General features: G+C 34.7%; 1 protein-coding gene across 1 annotated transcript in view; it reads right to left on the minus strand.

Moving 5' to 3' along the window:
- The window catches only part of slc12a5a (solute carrier family 12 member 5a), a 174,226-nt gene that overhangs the window by 120,803 nt on the left and 32,031 nt on the right, over nucleotides 1-21,392 (minus strand). The window contains exons 2-3 of the mRNA XM_067372640.1: nucleotides 8,100-8,111; nucleotides 5,025-5,047 (exon numbers count right to left, since the gene is read on the minus strand). Coding sequence (XP_067228741.1) covers nucleotides 5,025-5,047; nucleotides 8,100-8,111 — 35 coding nt within the window. The remainder of the gene's footprint in view (nucleotides 1-5,024; nucleotides 5,048-8,099; nucleotides 8,112-21,392) is intronic.

Consider the following 21,392-nt stretch of genomic DNA (forward strand, 5'->3'; position numbering starts at 1 on the left):
AAAAGTAAGAATTAGATGCACAACCTGGAACAAAACAAGCTGAACAGTTGTTAAGTTTAATGGCAAAGTGTGCAATTAATGTGCACAAAAACAACTCCATCTGCAACTGTTTTTCCGACAGATACAGAGAGTCTATTTCAGAAAAGACTATTTATAGTTGACTCAGAACAAAAATAGGATTGGAGAAAGTATTTTAACTTGAAAAAGACACTAAAACCAACATTAAAAGGCATCAAAAAGCATTTACATTCATAATGTGCATCTCAAATGCTTGTTTTTCAAATCGCTGTCATATTAGTCCACATATAGCTCATTTTATTATTATTTATTTATAAATATAAGTTTTTTATAGTTTATAATTTATATATAATATATATATATAAATATATATATATATGTATATACACATATATATATATATACACATATATATATATATATGTACATATGTATATATATATATATACACATATATATATATATATGTACATATGTATATATATAGCTATTAATAATTATAACTTTATAAAGACATATATAATATATATGACATAGTCTTTATCTCTTTATATATAATATTTATATACATTTATTTATATATATATATATACACACACACACACACACACACACATACATACAGGCAAACCAAAAATTATTCACACATTTTTAAAAAATTTTTAAAGATTTTTTTACTAGTGGGTGCAGGACACTACAGTTCATTTATGTAAGTGAGGATAGCCAAATAAAATAAACTGTGACATATTATATCCAAAAATTCTTCATACTGTAGACTATCAGTAATTTTGATAAAAATTTGGATCCAAAAATTATTCAGACACTTTGACCTGACCATGTTTTGCTTAAGTGTTATCTGACATACAGTACAGTCCAAAAGTTTGGAACCACTAAGATTTTTAATGTTTTTAAAAGAAGTTTCATCTGCTCACCAAGGCTACATTTATTTAATTAAAAAATACAGTAAAAACAGTAATATTGTGAAATATTATTACAATTTAAAATAACTGTGTACTATTTAAATATATTTGACAAAGTAATTTATTCCTGTGATCAAAGCTGAATTTTCAGCATCGTTACTCCAGTCTTCAGTGTCACATGATCCTTCAGAAATCATTCTAATATGCTGATCTGCTGCTCAAGAAACATTTATGATTATTTTCAATGTTGAAAACAGTTGTGTACTTTTTTTTTTTTTTTTTTCCAGGATTCCTTGATGAATAGAAAGTTCAAAAGAACAGCATTTATCTGAAATACAAAGCTTCTGTAGCATTATACACTACCGTTCAAAAGTTTGGGGTCAGTAAGAATTTTTATTTTTATTTTTTTTTAAAAGAATTAAAGAAATTAATACTTTTATTCAGCAAGGATGCATTAAATCAATCAAAAGTGGCAGTAAAGACATTTATAATGTTACAAAAGATTAGATTTCAGATAAACACTGTTCTTTTGAACTTTCTATTCATCAAATAATCCTGAAAAAAAAAATATTGTACACATTAAATGTTTCTTGAGCAGCAGATCAGCATATTAGAATGATTTCTGAAGGATCATGTGACACTGAAGACTGGAGTAACGATGCTGAAAATTCAGCTTTGATCACAGGAATAAATTACTTTGTCAAATATATTCAAATAGAAAACAGTTATTTTAAATTGTAATAATATTTCACAATATTACTGTTTTTTACTGTATTTTTAATTAAATAAATGTAGCCTTGGTGAGCAGACGAAACTTCTTTTAAAAACATTAAAAATCTTAGTGGTTCCAAACTTTTGGACTGTACTGTATTTTATTACCATTTTTAAACTATAGTGAATAAACTGTATTAATGAATGAAATGTTCAAGGTGTCTGAATACATTTTGGTTTGACTGAATGCGTGTGTGTGCGCCTTTATAAAGTTATATTGTGTATATATATATATATATATATATATATATATATATATATATATATATATATATATATATATATATATATATATATATATATATATATATACAAAGTTATATTATATTTTCAAGTAATAAACAGGGCCAATTTTGATTTCATGACTTTAAGGTTTGTTATTTATCGAGTTAAAAAAACCACAAGGAATTGCTATACTCTTATCTAACCATACAGACAGGCATTAAAATGTCAGTTCTATCTATATCTGTTGATTTTTATTTGTTTCCCTTCGTGTGAGTTTTCTCAGGCTGGAAATAGACAACGATGTGAACTGACCCACTTTTCCCCCCAACAGAAAAGAGGGCAGGGAAAATAGATACTCTGGGAGGAAAAAGCAGAGGAATCACAGAAGATCTAATGAACCTGTATTTGCATATGGCATTTGCATGTGGAGCGCTAATAAAGGCCATTTTTGGTCCTGGCGATAGCAGTGTTGAGCTTAGGGGGAATGTGCAGTCATTATAGCCACTCAGATACCCATACAAATGGGGCTCCTGTTCAGACAAGCAGCCTAACCTGTCGGAGGCAGGCATTTTGACCCATCTTATGCTCACACACACACAAATTATACAGCAAATGCATCAAGAAACCCAAAGAGACCAGCTGTAGGGTGTTCGCTTGCATCGGGTTATGACTCTACTCTCGCTCATCCAAACATGTTATTTGCTAATTACACTAAACATCTCTTGAACACTTCTTCTCTAGTCACCCTATGCATTAGGACGCATTGCAATCAGCTATTTGTACAATTACTGTGTTTGGCTATTAAATTGGAGCTCTACCAAGCATTGTGAAACCTTTTCCCCCAAGGTGCCAGAAAGGAGGGCAAATATCTGTGTCTCACAAACGCAGATGTGGATATATGGGGCATGAACGAGCGGCTCACAGTCAGTGTGTAAATTTACCGGATCAGACGGAAGTGCAAATATTATGACAGTAGAGTAAACCGGTGGATTTTTCTGACCAGAAGTCACAGTTTGACTGCAAATAAATTGCACAGCAGTGCGAGAAATTAGTATCGAGTTTAGTGGAGCCTTTTGGCAGAAAAAAGGAATATTTTGGGCTAAAGTGTGATGAATTAAGACCTTGTAGTCAATTCATTTTAAAGAATTATACTCCTATTTGAATTATAGCAACAAAAAGTCTTTTAAAACTACAATTATATAAATTGCACAGAAAACACTTTTATAAAGAAGAGGATTTATAGTAGTACCATATACTCTATGTGTGTGTGTAATATATATATATATATATATATATATATATATATATATAAATGAAACAAACAGCTCCCATTCATGAATATTCATATGTTGACAGTGACATTATTACACTATTGGTTCTTGCTTATCACATGACCAATGTTTATGTGGCGAGTTTAAATATGTAGTATTTGAGGGAAAGATTATCAGTGAATGATGACTAAAATTCAGTCTATTCCTAATTCATATGACTTCAGAGGACTTTACATGGAAAAGAGCAACAAACATTCGGCCTCAAACCTTCTTGACATGTGGTTTTGTAACAACATGATGCCAAGTAAAGTTAGTGTTGATATCCTTAAGTAAAACTAAAGCTAAAACTATATTTCAATTACCAAAAATAGTTGTTAAAGCTGAAATCAAATAAAATGGAAATATTACATGAAAAACTTAAACTAGAAATGTTTCCTTGGCAACTATCTGAAAATAGAAATATTAGACAAAAAAAATCATTTCAAAACTTAAACTAGAAATGTTGCCTTGGCAACTATCTGAAAATAGAAATATTAGACCAAAAAATTTCATTTCAAAACTTAAACTAGAAATGTTGCCTTGGCAACTATCTGAAAATAGAAATATTAGACAAAAAAAAAATCATTTCAAAACTTAAACTAGAAATGTTGCCTTGGCAACTATCAGAAAATAGAAATATTAGACAAAAAAAAATCATTTTTTAAAACAAACTAGAAATGTTGCCTTGGCAACTGAAAAAAAATGTTTAAGCTGAAATACTAAAATAAAAAAAAATAATTAAAAATTAAAGCAAAATAGAAAACAAAAAAAAACTAATAAATTAAAAAAGAACATAAAATTATTTAAATAAAAACTGAAAATAAAATAAAAGCTGATTCAAAATATTTATATATACTATAATAGAGTGCCCCAGGGATGACGCGTTTTTGTAGACAAAACCCGGAAGCGAGTTAGTATTTTAGGACTTCCGGTTCCAATGCCGTAAAGTCTATGGGTTTTTTGAATGGGTTTTTGCTAAATCGCCTGAAATAAGGTCTGTGGTTAACAAAGCCTCTAAATACTTTCACGTTTTGATCTATGACATAAAACACACCAGTTATAACCCGCGTGTGATTTTTTAAACTTTTACCGTGTCTTAAAATCAGCGGTTGCTAACAAATTGCTAAAAGGGACTACTTCCTTTGGCGGGGACTTTAGACATAATCATTAAAAACGGGACATTTGGACAGCATTTCTCATGAAAAAGTGGATAAGTATTCATACACAGCGCATATATAATCAGAGAGCATGTTTTTAAATAGAGTTGTTTTCTAAATAAAGTTTGAGGATGCTTGGTGGTGACGACGTTGATCCGCGACCATGGTGTGCTGTAGTCCGTTTATAGCCTACTGTTAGCCTTTTATATCTGACCACTTTATTTTGGCTTCAAAATCTATAAATGTTGTGTTAAGTTGTAAAGATTATCTTGATAGACAAAACGTGTAAGTGTCAGAACCCTTTGTTAAACACAGAGCTTATTTTCTGCGATTTTCCAAAAGTCTATGGGAAAAATTAATAGGCTTTCAGTCGAGGGAACCCGTGCGCCGCTAACTTCCGGGTTGGCCTACAAAAACGCGTCATCTCTGGGGCACTCTATATTATATAAATAATAAGAGTATTTTTTATTTTTATTTTTGGGTGAACTATTCCTTTAGGCTACCAAAATATTATTATATGCAATAACGATGATTTTTTTTTTTTCAAATTGTGAGTGTAAATGCATTTTGTTAGCATTATTGTTTTTGCAGTTGATTACATTTCCACATAATGTCTGCAGCACGTACACTATAAAGTGCTCCCCGTCTGTCTTTGGCATATATGTATTCATTTAGCACACAGAGCGCTATAAAAGGCAAACTCATTACCGCTGCCCATTAGATGTAATTCTATGCTACATTGACCTTTCTTATTAACTGCGACATATTGAAGTGGTTTTTAGTGCAGCCGAGTAAAGCGTTTTCACAACCAGTCTAAATGCCCAGCGCTACGACAAAACAACCCATACTATTTCACAAAATACCAGGGAGTTTAACAGCACCAGAGGATTGGCAGAGAGACATTTTAACTCAAAAACAGTGTCGGCTGAAGTCGGCTACACCTGTGAGGTATGACACCCTTCACACGCTTCTGAGATGATGAGTGAAATATACACACAACCACAATACACAAGTTAGTGACAGATAGCTGAGGAAAACATGCTGAACTGTATGACACTAACTGGACGTTAAATGGGTGCTATTATGTTTTTTTTTTTTTTACATTTTCAACCTTTATTTAGTGTGTAATGTTGCTGTTTGAGCATGAAAAAGTCAGCAAAGTCCCTCCAGAGGGAGTTATTCTCGTAATTCTGGTCACTTACAAAAAAATAAAACTGTCTCACCAGCATGTAAAGCAGCAAACTACAGTTTTACGTCCAAAACAAGTGGTTGTACAATAAACCAGTGAGCAGAAAGTCACATTGACAATAGGGTCAACTGGTTGAGACATAAATGATTATGTGATTCTGGTACATGGCTTATATTTCATTAGACTTTCCAATCACAGATATCTGTAAAGGTTAAGGCACAAATCAAACTGACCAATAATCCACAACCCCATTGGACAAACACTCATTTAATAAAAACACTGAAAATATCAAAGGAGTTGCGGTCACACAGAGAAATCAATAAAATGAAGATACCCAGAAAATGCTGAAATAAATTGCCCTGAGGACTATCGAGCGAAACTCGTTTTATTCCATCCTTCAGTTTACTTGATTTTTCATTTTTATCAAGGAGCCTTTAAGTGAGAGAACTTACAAAGACCAAAGTGTAAAGTCAAAAGTGTTTAGTGTCTTAGTTGGTGCCTTTCGAAGTTCGAACCAACAATTTCTGCCATATACTGTGGTGAACGAAAAGACATGAACGACACATATCAACACAAACTCAGCATCTGCTGCTTACACCAACTATTAAATTACTGTCCAATTCTTATTTTATTGTCACATCTGTGATGGTTTTCTTCACATTCTGGAGATTTTGCAATGCAGTGGCATGACTACATGCACAGCTGGGACGGGACAGCAGTTATAGCAATGCTTTCATTGCTCAGAGAGCATTTCAATATAAAACAATTACAAAACTATAATTAGACAGTGACATTTATGCACATTTAACGATATTGTTCATTGCTTCAGGAATTGAGAGCAGATAAATACAGGATAGTGCACTGGCCATAACGCATTAGAGTACACGTCCACATGTCTGAACATGTCAGAAGACCTCACAAAACTGTGTCACGACAAATCAGCTCAATCAAAACCCACTGGGCTCCGTCAGGACAGGATCACTGTGTGAAAATTGACTGTGTAAGACAGGGGATCCTGGGGATTTACAGGATGATGCATTTTGGCAACAACAGCGACTGTGAACAGCGTCTTTGAGTCCCGAACATGTGAACAAAATGTTTATCAAAAGATCAGAGCTTAATGTAGGGCTTTTAACTAGTTGCTTATTAGCTTGTATATTGGTTGTTTATCAGTACTTATAAAGCACATATTAATGCCTTATTCTGCATGACCATATTCTACATCCCTTAATCCTACCCAATACTTGAACTTAACCACTACAGCGACTACCTTACTAGCTATTAATAAGTAGTAAATTAAGAGTTTATTGAGGGAAAAGTGATAATTAATGGTGAATATGTGTTCCACATACTAAACTATTTTAAAAAAGAATTTGAAAATGCTGATGAGGGGTGTTTACTGTGCAGTCTGTCTAACAGCCAAAACACAGGAAAAAAAATAAAATAAAAAATAAATAAATAAATAAATAAATAAATAAATAAATAAAAAAATAATAATAATAATAATAAAGTAAAATAAAATAAAATAAAATAAAATAAAAAACAAAAAATAAAATAAAATAAATCAAAATATAATATAAAAAATAAAATAAAATAAAAAATAAAATAAAATAAAATAAAATAAAATAAAATAAAATAAAATAAAATAAAATAAAATAAAATAAAATAAAATAAAAGTGACATTTAATTATCAATGTTGAAAACAGTTTTTGCTGCTAAATATTTTTGTGGACACCATCATTCACTACCATTCAAAAGTTTGGGTAAGTATGGAAAAAAAAAGAAAATAAATGAATAATTTTAGTTAAATTAAATTACATTAAATTGATCAAAAGTGTCAGTAAAGACATTTATAATGTCACAAAATATTTCTATTTCAAATAAATGCTGTTCTTTTGTAATTTTCAAAGAATAAGTATCATGACTTCCACAACAATATCAAGGAGCAAAATCGGTTTTTCATATTAGAATGACTTCTGAATATAAATTACATTTGAAAACATATTCAAATAGAAAATAGTTTAAATTGTAATAATAATAATAATAATATTTCACAATATTACTGGTTTTTTTTTTACTGTGTTTTTAACCAAACAAATGCAGCCTTGGTGAGGATAAAAGAACAATAAAACAATCTGAAGTATTCCAATCTTTTGACTAATAGTGTGTTAATACAAATACACAAGCATAAGAAAAAAGTATCAATACTGACCATCCATCAAAGTCTAACATGTGTATGTGAGAGAAGTGTGGTCTGCTTGTGCAGAGAGCAGAACGTGTGTTTGTCGATATGAACATCTGCTTGTGTCAGACTGCTGTGCAAACGAAGGTAAGAACAAACTGTAATTAAAAGCACATTAATCTAAAGTAATTCACCAGCGAGCAGCCAGGCCAAGGTCAGAAGCACTCCTCGTGTTATGATATGTCATGTTGTCCTAAACTGATCTGCTGTATCCCAGTATCCCATGACCCTTCAGTCTTGCCTGACCGCACTGGGTGAACCAATGACCCGCGGGTGCAGCTGGAGGAACAGTTACTAATGAGACACAGGTGACAAATGTGGAGTTAAGTAAGCTTTGCACATTTCAGAGGAATGACTGGGGAGTTACGAACTGATTCACAGATTCATTTGAGTCCCTGCATACTGTTGCTTTCCCAAAACTGCACATAGTTTGACAAATATCAATGCAAGAATTACATTGAGTCTATTTAATTGTCTCAACATTACGATGAATGACTTTTGAAAGAACGTTGGAGGTAAATCAAATTATTAATATTGTACAAAAGCTTAAAAAAAGCATGAATTATGAGTTGAATTTTTCTCTTTATGAAAAACAGTTCACAGGTTTTCTGATGGCTTGAAGTGAAGCAGTAACTGGCCTGCTAAGCATATTTATGTTTTCTTTTGCAGCTTTAATTAGCATGAAATAAATTAGCAGCTGACTAATTTCAAAGGTTCTGGTAACCCAGCAGTGCACAGATGATACATGGCTTGTAAATGTATGCCTGCTTTGTTCTTGAACTGTATATCCTCTACGCAGAGCTGATTATCAGTAATACACTCATAATCAGCTCATATAATAAGGAATCTAATCTTCTTGTGCAAAAAGAGCTGCAGTATGAAAACTTTAAGAAGCGCCATGGTACAAAAAATGAAGCATTCTTGCATTGTGTCTGCTGTACTTTGTAATTGTTTGCCTACATCCGTATGAATCAGATGGGCGTCTTTGGCTGCTGTGATGCATATTGCTGTTGAGAAATGCATTTTGAGACTGAAGATTGAGATTGAGATCTGGGGAAGAGATTGAGATCACTGTGAAATTAAGTTTAAAAGAAGATTTCTGTCTGCTATACACTTTTAGATAAATATTACCATACAAGCATTAAAAAAATTACAGAGTTCAAAAGGTTCTGCATAACAGGAATGACTTCTCTGACCTTTTAAACTGAAGAACAGGATAGATGGCAAGTGTGAGTGTTGCACAACACAGATTTCACTACCACAGGTCTGGTGAAATCAGGAAGAACAAGAAAAAACGAGGACAACAACTACAAAAAAAAAATCTCAAAATCTGAAGGAAAGTGCATGCAGGCTGCTAACCCAGTTTTGGGGATGTGATACAAGGTGGGTGATGCTACTCTGGAGATCTCTGCTTCTGAGAGGGTCTGTGAGAGTTTATAAATAGCCGGAGGAAACAACAGATCGCACATCAATGAATAATACTCTGAAAAAAGGAATGGCTGGAAGATAGATGCTGGCGCTTTACGCTCGCATGCCAGAGCACCACACCGCTCCACTGCACACAGATCTGCTTCTGAACACACCCACGTTACGAGAATACACCATTATTACATCACCATGACAGCATTTATATATTTATATATTATATTATATTATATATGTATGTATGTATGTGTGTAATATATATATATATATATATAATATAATATAATATAATATAATATTATATAATATACATATTATATAACACACACACACACACACACACACACACACACACACACACACACACACACACACACACACACACACACACACACACACACACACACACACATCATGTTCACTTTCTTGTCACTGGATAAATAAAAGTTCATAAAAATAAATACAATTTCTTTTTCTTTAGTTTGGACTAGCTTTAAGCATTCAAAAGTAAAAATACACAAATAATAATAATAGTAATTTTAGTAATAATGTCTCAGAAGCATATTCCATATGTTAAAGGGTTAGTTCACCCAAAAATGAAAATCCTGTCATTAATGACTCACCCTGATGTCGTTTCAAACCCGTAAGATCTCCGTTCATCTTCAGAACACAGTTTAAGATATTTTAGATTTAGTCCGAGAGATTTCTGTCCCTCCATTGAAAATGTATGTACGGTATACTGTCCATGTCCAGAAAGGTAATAAAAACATCATCTAAGTAGTCCATGTGACATCAGAGGGTTAGTTAGAATTTGTTGAAGCATCAAAAATACATTTTGGTCCAAAAATAACAAAAAGAAGCAGCGGAGTTGTGAACGCGGATTGACAACAGACCCGGAAGAGAATACAAAGCTGAATGAAGTCTTAGTTTTTGTTATTTTTGGACCAAAATGTATTTTCGATGCTTCAACAAATTCTAACTAACCCACTGATGTCACATGGACTACTTTGATGATGTTTTTATTACCTTTCTGGACATGGACAGTATACCGTACATACATTTTCAATGGAGGGACAGAAAGCTCTCGGACTAAATCTAAAATATCTTAAACTGTGTTCTGAAGATGAACGGAGATCTTACGGGTTTGAAACGACATGAGGGTGAGTCATTAATGACAGGATTTTCATTTTTGGGTGAACTAACCCTTTAAAGTGTAAAACTTTGGTTGCACCAAATAGTATTTGCACTGGTGAAAAAAAAAAAAAAAAAAAAAAATCTTCACTGTAAGGGTGAATGCCTGGTGTTTAGTGGCTAAATGTTGCCCGGCTATCAGTCTCTGGCCTCTGAGGGCATGTGTGTGCGTGTGTGTGTGAAATGTAGCTGAGGGTACGGTTTACACAAGCGCTCGCACAGCTTATGTCTCAGAAAGCACTCGCGCCTTGTGGGCTCGCTGATAAGAGGCCGCCATCAGCTTCGCTTTGTGATAGAAAACACGCAGCCGGAGTCACTGGCCCCAGAGAAGACGAGTAAGGCTAAAGAAAAGTCTATTACGCTCAATAAACCTCTCTTAGACGCCTCCCATTCAAAAGCTAAGAGACAGAAAAAAAGAAAAAGCAATAAAAATATGGGATATTGTCCTGCTAGCAAATTGATTTTTCTCTCTGCAAAATAAGAAGCTGATGTGATGGTAGTGACTCTTTCTGTTGTAGATGATATATATATATATATATATATATATATATATATATAAATATACACATATATATATATATATATATATATATATATATATATATATATATATATATATATATATATATATATATATATATATATATATATATATATATATATATAAATATACACATTACATACATATATACACATATACATCAATGTGCAATCCAATAAAATAAACACTTTAGGCATCAGTTGTGGCCTTAATATAATAGATATCCTAAAACAAAACACAATAAAATAAAATAATAAAATAAAAGGTGCATATATATATATATATATATATATATATATATATATATATATATATATATATATATATATATATATATAAAATATGGTATTACCATATCCATTTGGTGATGTCAAATGCAACAGACAGGGAGAACTATAAGTGCAAACAAGAAAATCAGCATTTACTGCATGATTGAGAAGGAAAAAAAATATATATACTTTAAAACAATTTGCAATTCATATTTTGCTTAAAGCCTATTGAGTCAGAATACAAGGTTAATTTATGACCATTAATGGAGAAAGATTCTTTTTAGCCACATAATGGCGAAATAACAGCATCTCCCATCAGGGGCTTACTGGACTGTGCTAACCAATCGAACTTTAGTTGGTTTTAGTTGAAACCTTTGTGAAAACCAAAAACAAGTTCTTTTGGCCAATGCAATCGTTTTGAGTTTCTATTTTGTATTGAATCGTGCACAACCGAGCAGCCATTTGGCCATTTTTAATGAACTGAAATGCGAATGTGAAAGAACTTGATGTGTGAGAACAAGAGCAAAAATAAGTAACAGACTCGTGGATCTGTGAGGATGGGGATTTAAGATAGATAAATGAAATGGCCAGTTGATTTCCCTCAGGCGTCGGATGAGATGTGTTGACGGACCGTGACCCTGCAATCTGGTATTTGCACAGTTCTCACCCACCACAGAAATAGCCATTACTGTGAAAAAACGGGTTAAGAGGAAATGTTATGAAACTGGCCTGTGTAAATAGGATTCTCATCCATTCCATTATGTGCATTAAACACATACTATATTAAACACACATATTTAATGCACTTCTTCACATATACAGCTTTATGTTTCAAGAAAGACAGGCTGAAATGCACTTGTGAATAAAACACCACTCTGAGTGCAAAGAGATCTCTATATAATGGATAGGCAGTCTGTTTATAGTTCACGCATATAAGGCTGATGGATTTCAAGAAATCTGATTTCCGTAGACGGAAGTGAATGCATTGCTTTTAAGCATTCGTTTTCTGTGTTTTCTGAGAAACAACACTGCTAACGAACTAAAAACATCACTAGTGAGGAACACTAAACATATCACCAAGAGCTTTTAACTTGAACCAGCAAATAACCACTCAAAAGACTTTTGCACACTCAAACATCACTCACATTTTCTGCAGAAGTTGAAAAGGTTTAGTTATTAGACCTTTTACAAAGGAAATAAAAAAAAGAAACATGGAAAACTGCAGCGTTAAACGTTCATAATGACATTTATGACTGTTTTGTGATGCTGTATTGATTGAGCTGTATATGATCTTCATAATTAGAGAGTATTATATTCAGAAATATTGTGAAACGGGTGACTCAGAGACCTTACGGAGGTTTTTAGACTGCTTTAAAAGGGCCATGACATGACGTCTGAAGGGTCTTGAACAGCCTGTTCAAAAGACCGAACCACCGAAGAGAGAATGAACACAGCACTTAAATAACACTGAGTATTGAAATAAAGTATTGTCCAGAATCTGTAACACACTCACATAAAAACGCTTACAGCTCTTCTGAAAGAACTGATTATAATTTAAAGCTTAAAAATTATTTATTTCAAAATTACTCTGAGAAATGGATTTTCTGAAAATCCAACCAAATGATGCAAATAATTGCCTGAGCAGATATCCCACTTATTTAAATAATACTACTTAAATTATATATAATTATTTAATTAAACGTATTAATCCAGTGTGCAATCCATTATTAAAGTCATATTTTCTTGGCTTAAAAACAACATTTAATATACATAATATAGATTTAAATATCACATTGCAAAAAGGGAAAAATAGTATAAAGGTAATCAAAAAGAAAAAAACAGTCCTATTGTCTCCAATAAAAGAAAGGAATATGTAACTAGCTCAAGCTGCCACTGCAGATCTGGATGAAGAACATGTAACACTGTACCAAGATGCTTTGGTTTAGTGTTCTTTTTAAAGGGCTGGAATAAAAGCAAGGATCCCACATTTGCATGTTCTGTCTTCCTGTGCCTGCGGCTGTGGTTGGGCATCGCACCATGGATGAATCTGTGCGCTCATCTTATTCATCTTAACACAACATAAGCAGTTTTTTTTTTGCCTTGTACACAATGCATCTAGCGCACAGATTCTGGGGAAATGCCTCTTTTTTTTATCTTTTGCAGGCATTTACAGTAAGCCAATAAAGGCATCCAATTTTGAACATAATAGTAAAAGTGATGATAGCCTAAGCAAACACCAGTAATGATTGTTTTCAAACAGGTTACCAAACACACATGTACCATCACTGACAATGATTAATTATTATATGTATATATTTTTAGAAAAAGTTTAACACTACTACAACTGCAGTTATTAGGGACTAGGAACCTCAGGCGCATATGCTTGCACTAAGGGCATGTTTACACCTGGTCACTTCATGTGTTTTCTCTGATCGGATGTCTATCTGATTTATCAAAATTATTTAATTTTCACTTGGCCACATAAATGTGTCTCCGCAAAACGGATATAAATCCGATCTTCAATTCCCACGCTCTATGCAGATTCAATGGGGTTCACGTCACCGAAAGCAACAAATATTAGCTGCATTTTATTGATCATCAGCTATTTTCAAGACTGCAATAGGAGAGAGCGTGGCCACAGCACTGGTAAAATCATTTATTCTCATTACTTTTAATGAAGATTACTTTCAGTTTGATTTGCGCGTCGGGTTGTTGAATAGATAATCAGCTGCTCATCTGCGGCGATGCGTGCAGTAGTAGCACTATCATATCTGTCTATAACATGTTATTTATCCTATAACGCGCTCTCACACATTTATTTTTAGTATTTTTGGGAGGAGTTAAATTTGGTTTCAACAACCAGATGCATTTAGACTTGTTCAGTTTTGAGTGGAATGCGTCCCAGACCACCTCCTGAAGTGGTTTGAGGGATTTATATCCGTCGAGAATGCGTTTTGGAGGGCATTTACACCTGGTCTTTTCACGACCAGATAGCTATCCGATCAGAGAAAATGTAAGAAGTGACCAGGTGTAAATAGGCCCTAAGGGAGAGACATGATCTCGTGGTATTAAAATGTGACGAGATTTCTCGTCCAGGTGAAAAGCTGTCACGCGCTATCGCCCTGACGGAGTGTGATGGTGAAATTAGCACCGCAATGTTTACATTTCATTACAGTGCCCACCGCGGCACCGCCTTCAGTGTCGTTTTGCTTTTTTTTTATAGAAATAAAAACCATTTAATTCAGTTGGATAACAGTCACTTAAATTGTAAACTACTGTAAACGTCTGCTCAGTGCAGCAGGAATCATAGTTCACTGATCATGTGACGAGAGTAAGGCGAGATGACTGACAAGACCATGGCAGAGGATTTGTTGTTGTGCGCATGAAAGCAGTCATCTAATCATTGCAACTCAATTTCTGCACACTATCGAATGCTTTTATCATATCTAACAGTGCAAACATAATGTAACTAAGAGATTCATTGAATAAAACGGGAGTTTTGGCGCTAATCAAGAACTCAGTCACTGATAAACTCGCGCTGTTTGATTGACAGCTCCAGCGATTGTAAAGGGAGCGTTATTTGATCGCTTATAATTTAATCACCATTTAAATAACGCATTATTTTCATCCTACTAAGAGAAAGAAAATAAAGTTGACTGTTTAGTCACTGGTTTGATTTACTGACACATAGACAAAGAATATGTGACTGTACATGAATCATTAATATCAGATCAGGCATTAGAATGAACACAGTTACTGACATGATGTTGCATTACTGTCGAGTCCATATCGTAAAAGTCTGTTTGCAAAGCCTGCTCCGAAATCCAGTTGATTTACTGAAGAATTCACAGTGAAATGTACTGAATACAAATAAATAAAGCTCAACTGAGACTTTCACATTGTTGAAAATAAATAACCATATTCCTAGCATTAGGATCCTTTGAAAGGTAATGTTATTTTTAGTCCTGTATCGCTCTTCTCACTTTTCACTAACACACCAGTGGGCGGGGCTAACGTTTGTTGATCTGTGGTTCTTCTCGTTCTTCTGTGGAGGCGGCGTTTCACCCATCTATGATAGGGACAATCCGGGACGAGTTGTTTGCTGGGCCTGGTGTCAATTAAAGCTTTTATTGGACTAACAATGAAGCAACCTCTTATATATCAAAAGGTCAAGGAAAAGTTGATTTCTCAATTCACAACCCCCTTTAAACATTTCAAAATGCACCTGCAGACTATTTTTACTGTCATGCATTTTGTCATTGAGGATTTCTTAAAAATACTGTGCAAAAATCTTGTTTCGTCTCATGAACCCAATCTCGTGTCTCGTCACACCCCTAGTAGGCACCTATTGTAATCATTAGTGTTGCTTTTATTATTATTCCGCTCGTGAAGTCTATGGAAACCCATAGAAATGCTTGCGGGAAAGTTATGAAATTTGGCACACAGATAGAGGGCAGTCTGAACATTAACCACAGCAATTTTGGAGTCTCAAACTATCGCCCTAGCACCACCAACTGTCCAAAGTTGCACTCACGTTTATACTAATACCATTTGAACCATAAGAAAAACTTATTTTTTTCTCTGATTCCTTGGCTCAAGATGATTGCAATTGTTAATATTATTATTAATTACCATTTCATTGAAAAAGATTATTTACCATTGCTGAAGTCAGGCCTGGACTGGTAATCTGGCATACCGGGCAAATGCCCGGTGGGCCGACACACTTGGGGGCGGGGCCGCGATATAATATGATTTTTTTTTTGTTTTAATAAACATAAAATTGGCCAACGTCCGGCCCATAAAGCAGGGACAGCGGCCCATTGGTTCATTTTCCATACTGACACTGGGCTGTCTCTTAACAGACTCCACCCCGTCCCCTGTGTTTCGTGTGTCATATGCAGTGTCTCAGAGCCAAAACATCTGTGGATTAGGATGGAGAAACAAAAGCGCAAGTGCAAGGGGGGTGCGGAGAAGTTGCGGGCAAAAAAAAAATAAAAATTTAGAGGTTGATGCCTCAACGTGCAAAAATTACTGACATGTTTAGTACGGTTACAGTAGCTTCAGTTTACAGTACCTGACGACGTGCAAGAACATAGAAGAACATGGAGGAGACACCTGTCAGGCAGAGGGAGCAGCAGGTGTTTGACAGTGAAGCCAATGAGGGACAGAGTAAGCAGGAGAGTATAATAGAAGCGGTAAGCAGGGTAGTTACATGATTAACGGAGGGAGGGAGCGAAGGACTCACGGTGCGACGACGATGATGATGCTTTACCTAAATTAATGAATATTAGGCTAGAAGACAACATAATCGTCGTCGTTGTTATAAAGTCAGACTGTCACCTACTGCACTGGTCACTCAGTCAGCTAAAGTCAAATAGCACAGCAAAAGCTATTTTGCACTGTTTTTTTTTTTTTGTAGCTAGCAGTGTGCCCTTGTAGCTATCAGAGTTCACTTATGCAGTAACGCCCCTTCTCGTTAACTAGAAAAACCTGAAATGATGCAATTTGTTTTTTCAAAAAAAAAAAATTACTGTTATTATTTTAATGTAATATTACTGATGATGTGTTTATTTCACAACGAGACTATAGGTGTCTATTTATAGCCGTTAGTCGTGATGATGATCTACTAGATCTCACTTTTCAGCTATAAAAAGTTATGTTTTGTAGCTCTTGTACCCCATTACTCTGGTATGAACACTTGGTTGTTTATGGCAAGTGAATAACATGTATATCATTTTATTAGGACGTTTTTTGCGAGTAATTTGGTAGTATAGTTTTCTTTTTCATTGTTTTTAACAGGGAGTATCTAAACAATAAGAGGTAAATGTTTGACACTTAAAGAGGGGTTTGTGCTCTTTAAAACAAAGTATATTTGTAATTATAGTTTTTCTTCTGTCTATTTCGTTGAAAAAAAATGAAAAAAATATTTCTTTATAGAATTATCAGTATACTACATCCATGTTCTAAGGGTTAACTAGCTTTTATAACATGGTCCATCAAGATTATAATGCAAAGTTAAACACTTAAAATAAGATTTTTTTTTCTGATCTTTGCTGTCTATTGGTGTGTAGGCCCTACTCCACTGCCACTTTTGATCACCAGGGAGTCAGTCAAGCGAGAGTGAGTACACTGGTCCACTTGCACTTACTACTCAGCTTTGTAGGGGCTTTAGGGAATGGAACAGTAGATATGCATATTTACAGGGACTGCAAGGATGGTGTACTGGTGGGTGGTGTCCGACCGATTGTAATGGGCCGGTCTGAGCAAAAATGCCAGGGCCATTTTTTTGTCCCAGTCCAGCCCTGGCTGAAGTCTAGCATTAAACTTATTGGTCAGTGTTAGAGTGTGAATGTAAACAAGTGAGACAAAACAACCAATACATGCATGCCAAAATATGATATCTGTGGCAAAATATCTGTGCGTTGTGCCTGATAGTGCAGCCCAAGTTCTCACTCTAAGACATGTTGTAAGAACTGCACAAAGCATGACACAGGAGTGATCGCTATAGTACTGAACGTAGAAGCGCCCCTGACAACACAGACATGATGCAGAAGGGAAGACACCCAAAGCATCTGGTGCACATGCTAAACGGCAGCCTGCATGAGCAGTGAAGGCTACGGCTCATGGAGAACAAGAGCGTAGCAATAAAAGAAGATTGGACACCATCCCTGGGGCGTGTAGGCTGTAATGAAGACGCAGGCAGTGTATCAGAAAAACAGGAAAAGAGATGCGAGGTATTTGTCGACCCCAGATGTGTGCCGAACATCAAATCCTCTGCAGCTATTCCACTGGAGCGCTGCTCCAAATACGGGTCCCGCTGGTTGCCCTGGCAACAGCACTCCTCTCCAATATAGTAAGCAGCAGGCTTCTAAGGAGACGCTTCTCTGTTTTTTTTTTTTGACATCCTCCTTCCCATTTTGAGACCTTCTTCTAAGTTTATTCATCTTTCTATCTGTTTCCCTATCTGTTTCTTTCTCCTTTTCACACCACAGGTCTGACCAAACATCTTGACCGCTGAAGAAGCTCTAGATGGAAAGGTGTGGAAGCATTTCCGATACCTGTGTTCCAGCGTCCTCATCTCCCCGAAGATGAACTTTGCCCTGCGGGACGCACCTTCACATTGAATTTCACGCCTCATGTGGTTCCTGCATGATTGACGTTAAGATTTAAGGTTGTTTACTTGCAGTGGACACAGGTTAAGCTCAATCGGCAATACTTGTGGCATAATGTTGATTATTACAAACATCAATTTCCATAATTTACATAAAAAAAGCAAAAATCTGGCCTATATATTAAATGGGGCTAATACAACATTAAAATACTCATTGTTTCAATAGAATAGACACAAAACATACATTTTATGATGTTAACGTGATTTTAGTGTGAAAAATGGATTACTAACATTTTGAGCAAAATCATATCCAATTTTACAACTTTGTTGCCATGACAAGGCCTAAAAAACTAAAATGAACATAAAAAGAACTTTACAGCTCTAATTTTCTAACATAAGAATTAATATAAGTGCTTTTATGAAACATTTCGGCTTTTAAAATTGCTTCTGGTGTAATTTTGCTTTTTTAAAATAAAATGAGGGACGAGCTAAAATGATCTTTTGCCTTAATCAACATTAAGTTGTCTGGGCTTTAAAGTTGCCCTAGAACTAGTTTTTACAAGATATAATATAAGTCTAAGGTGTTTCCTGAATGTGTCTGTGAAGTTTCAGCTCAAAATACCCCATAGATTTTTTTTTTATTCATTTTTTTAACTGCCTATTTTGGGGCATCATTAACTATGCACCGATTCAGGCTGCGGCCCCTTTAAATCTCTCGCTCCCTGCCCCCTGAGCTCTCGACTATAATACAGTGCATTTATAAAGTTCACACAGCTATCGGATCATGTGAGTATAGTATTTATTTGGATGTTTACATTTGATTCTGAATGAGTTTGATAGTGCTCCGTGGCTAAAGCTAACATTACACACTGTTGGAGAGATTTTTTTGTTGTGTTTATGAATTATACAGACTGCAAGTGTTTAAAAATGAAAATAGCGACGGCTCTCTTGTCTCCTTGAATACAGTAATAAACGATGGTAACTTTAACCACATGCTAACGAAACATTTAGATGAACATCTGATGATTCAGCTGTACACAGCTGTATGCCTTGAACATGAGCTGGTATATGCAAATATTGGGGTCATACATATTAATGATCCCGACTGTTACGCAACAGTCGGTGTTATGTTGAGATTCGCCAGTTTTTCGGAGGTCTTTTAAACAAATAAGATTTATACAAGAAGGAGGAAACAATGGTGTTTGAGACTCACTGTATGTCATTTCCATGTACTGAACTCTTGTTATTCAACTATGCCAAGGTAAATAAAATGTTTAATTCTAGGGCACCTTTAAATCAGATGTGTAGCTGTTTTACTTGATAAACTACATGGAAACTACTTTGCTCAGTAAGATTCACATTGCAAGATGCAACACGTATGTTATGAATTACATTCGAACACATTTTGTGAATGCAAATGTCTAAAAACATGACAAGAATGGCATAGAAATTATAAATATGATCATGTCATGCATAACTGACTGCATGCATTAGTAATCATATTAATCATACAGTAATCATACAGTAAATCATATTTGGTATTCATACAGAACACCCTAGAATCGGTAAAGTAACGCTCAAAGCCACCATATAACAACTAAACTGCAACACCCTGGCAACCACCCAGAAGTGCACATTTAACTCAGAAAATGTAAAAATCCTGTAATGGACTTCAATCGATGTGTACAGACTTTGTGAAACCACTGAAATGCGGCTGCAGCGTCTTTTTTGTGTCCTCTTCCCTCGTACCTGAACCTTCTCTCTGCCTATACTCTCTGTCCATTCTGAGAAATAACATGCTGTCCTTTTACACTCTGTTGAGTTCAGACCTGCCAGACCGGCCTCTTCCACTCCACTGACACCAGCCCTTATCACACACACACACACACACACACACACACACACACACACACACACACACACACACACACACACACACACACACACACACACACACACACACACACACACACACACACACACACACACACACACACACACACACACACACACACACACACAGGACCTGGAATCGAGAAACCACCAGATATTCAACTGAAGGATCCAGACTGTTCTGATACGACATCACCTGCACATTCAGGTATAAATGTACATAATATAGAACTGCTTTTTAAAGCAAGAGTGCTGGAAACACGTTCATTAGTTCATACAGTATGTGAAATCTAATAGAGGTCGAACTGTGGACTTTACAGATCTTGTTTCTTCAAAAGTTTCTTATCAGATTTTTTAATGATTTTAAAAGACGTCTCTTTTGCTCACCAAGGCTGCATGTATTTGATCAAAAATACAGTAAAAACAGTAAAATTGTAAAATATTATTTCAATTTAAAATGGCTGCTTTCTATTTGAGTATATTGCAAAATGTAATTTATTCCCGTGATGCAAAGCTGAATTTTCAGCATCATTATTCCAGTACATAACCCCAATAGAAATATTTTGTAATATTATAAATATCTTTACTGTCACTTTTGATTGATTTAACATGTCCTTGTTGATTTTTTTTTATATTTATTTATTTATTTATTTATTTAACCAGAAGAAGACCTCACTGAGATTAAAAATCTCTTTTACAGGAGTGTTTAATAAAAGAATGAATCAAAAATGAACTGATGTTGAACTGTTGTGTATGTACAAGTGAAACTAGGCATTCAATGAGGAAAAAATGACTTGATTTTTTCCACGGAGTAGATCATGCAATGTGGAAATGACATACCAATTTGTATGACATCAGCTGAAAAGAAAGGTAATCGATGAAGTGGAGCATGTTGTAACATTTTGATGAAAGATTATGAAGACAAACAATTCGAAATAATGTCCACAATTATTCATCATTCATGCACAAGAATGCACAGAAGAATTACTTGCAACAAGACCAGGAAAATGTATTAAAAAGTGTCATGTCATTTAATGTCATGCTGACTTAATGTACTGTGCATTTAAATGTTCTGCAAATGTATTGGAAGTAATATAGTAGCGGTTAACACACATGCTCATGCAGGTGAT

This window comes from Chanodichthys erythropterus, chromosome 21, assembly GCF_024489055.1.
Source record: "Chanodichthys erythropterus isolate Z2021 chromosome 21, ASM2448905v1, whole genome shotgun sequence".
Classification (NCBI taxonomy): domain Eukaryota; kingdom Metazoa; phylum Chordata; class Actinopteri; order Cypriniformes; family Xenocyprididae; genus Chanodichthys; species Chanodichthys erythropterus.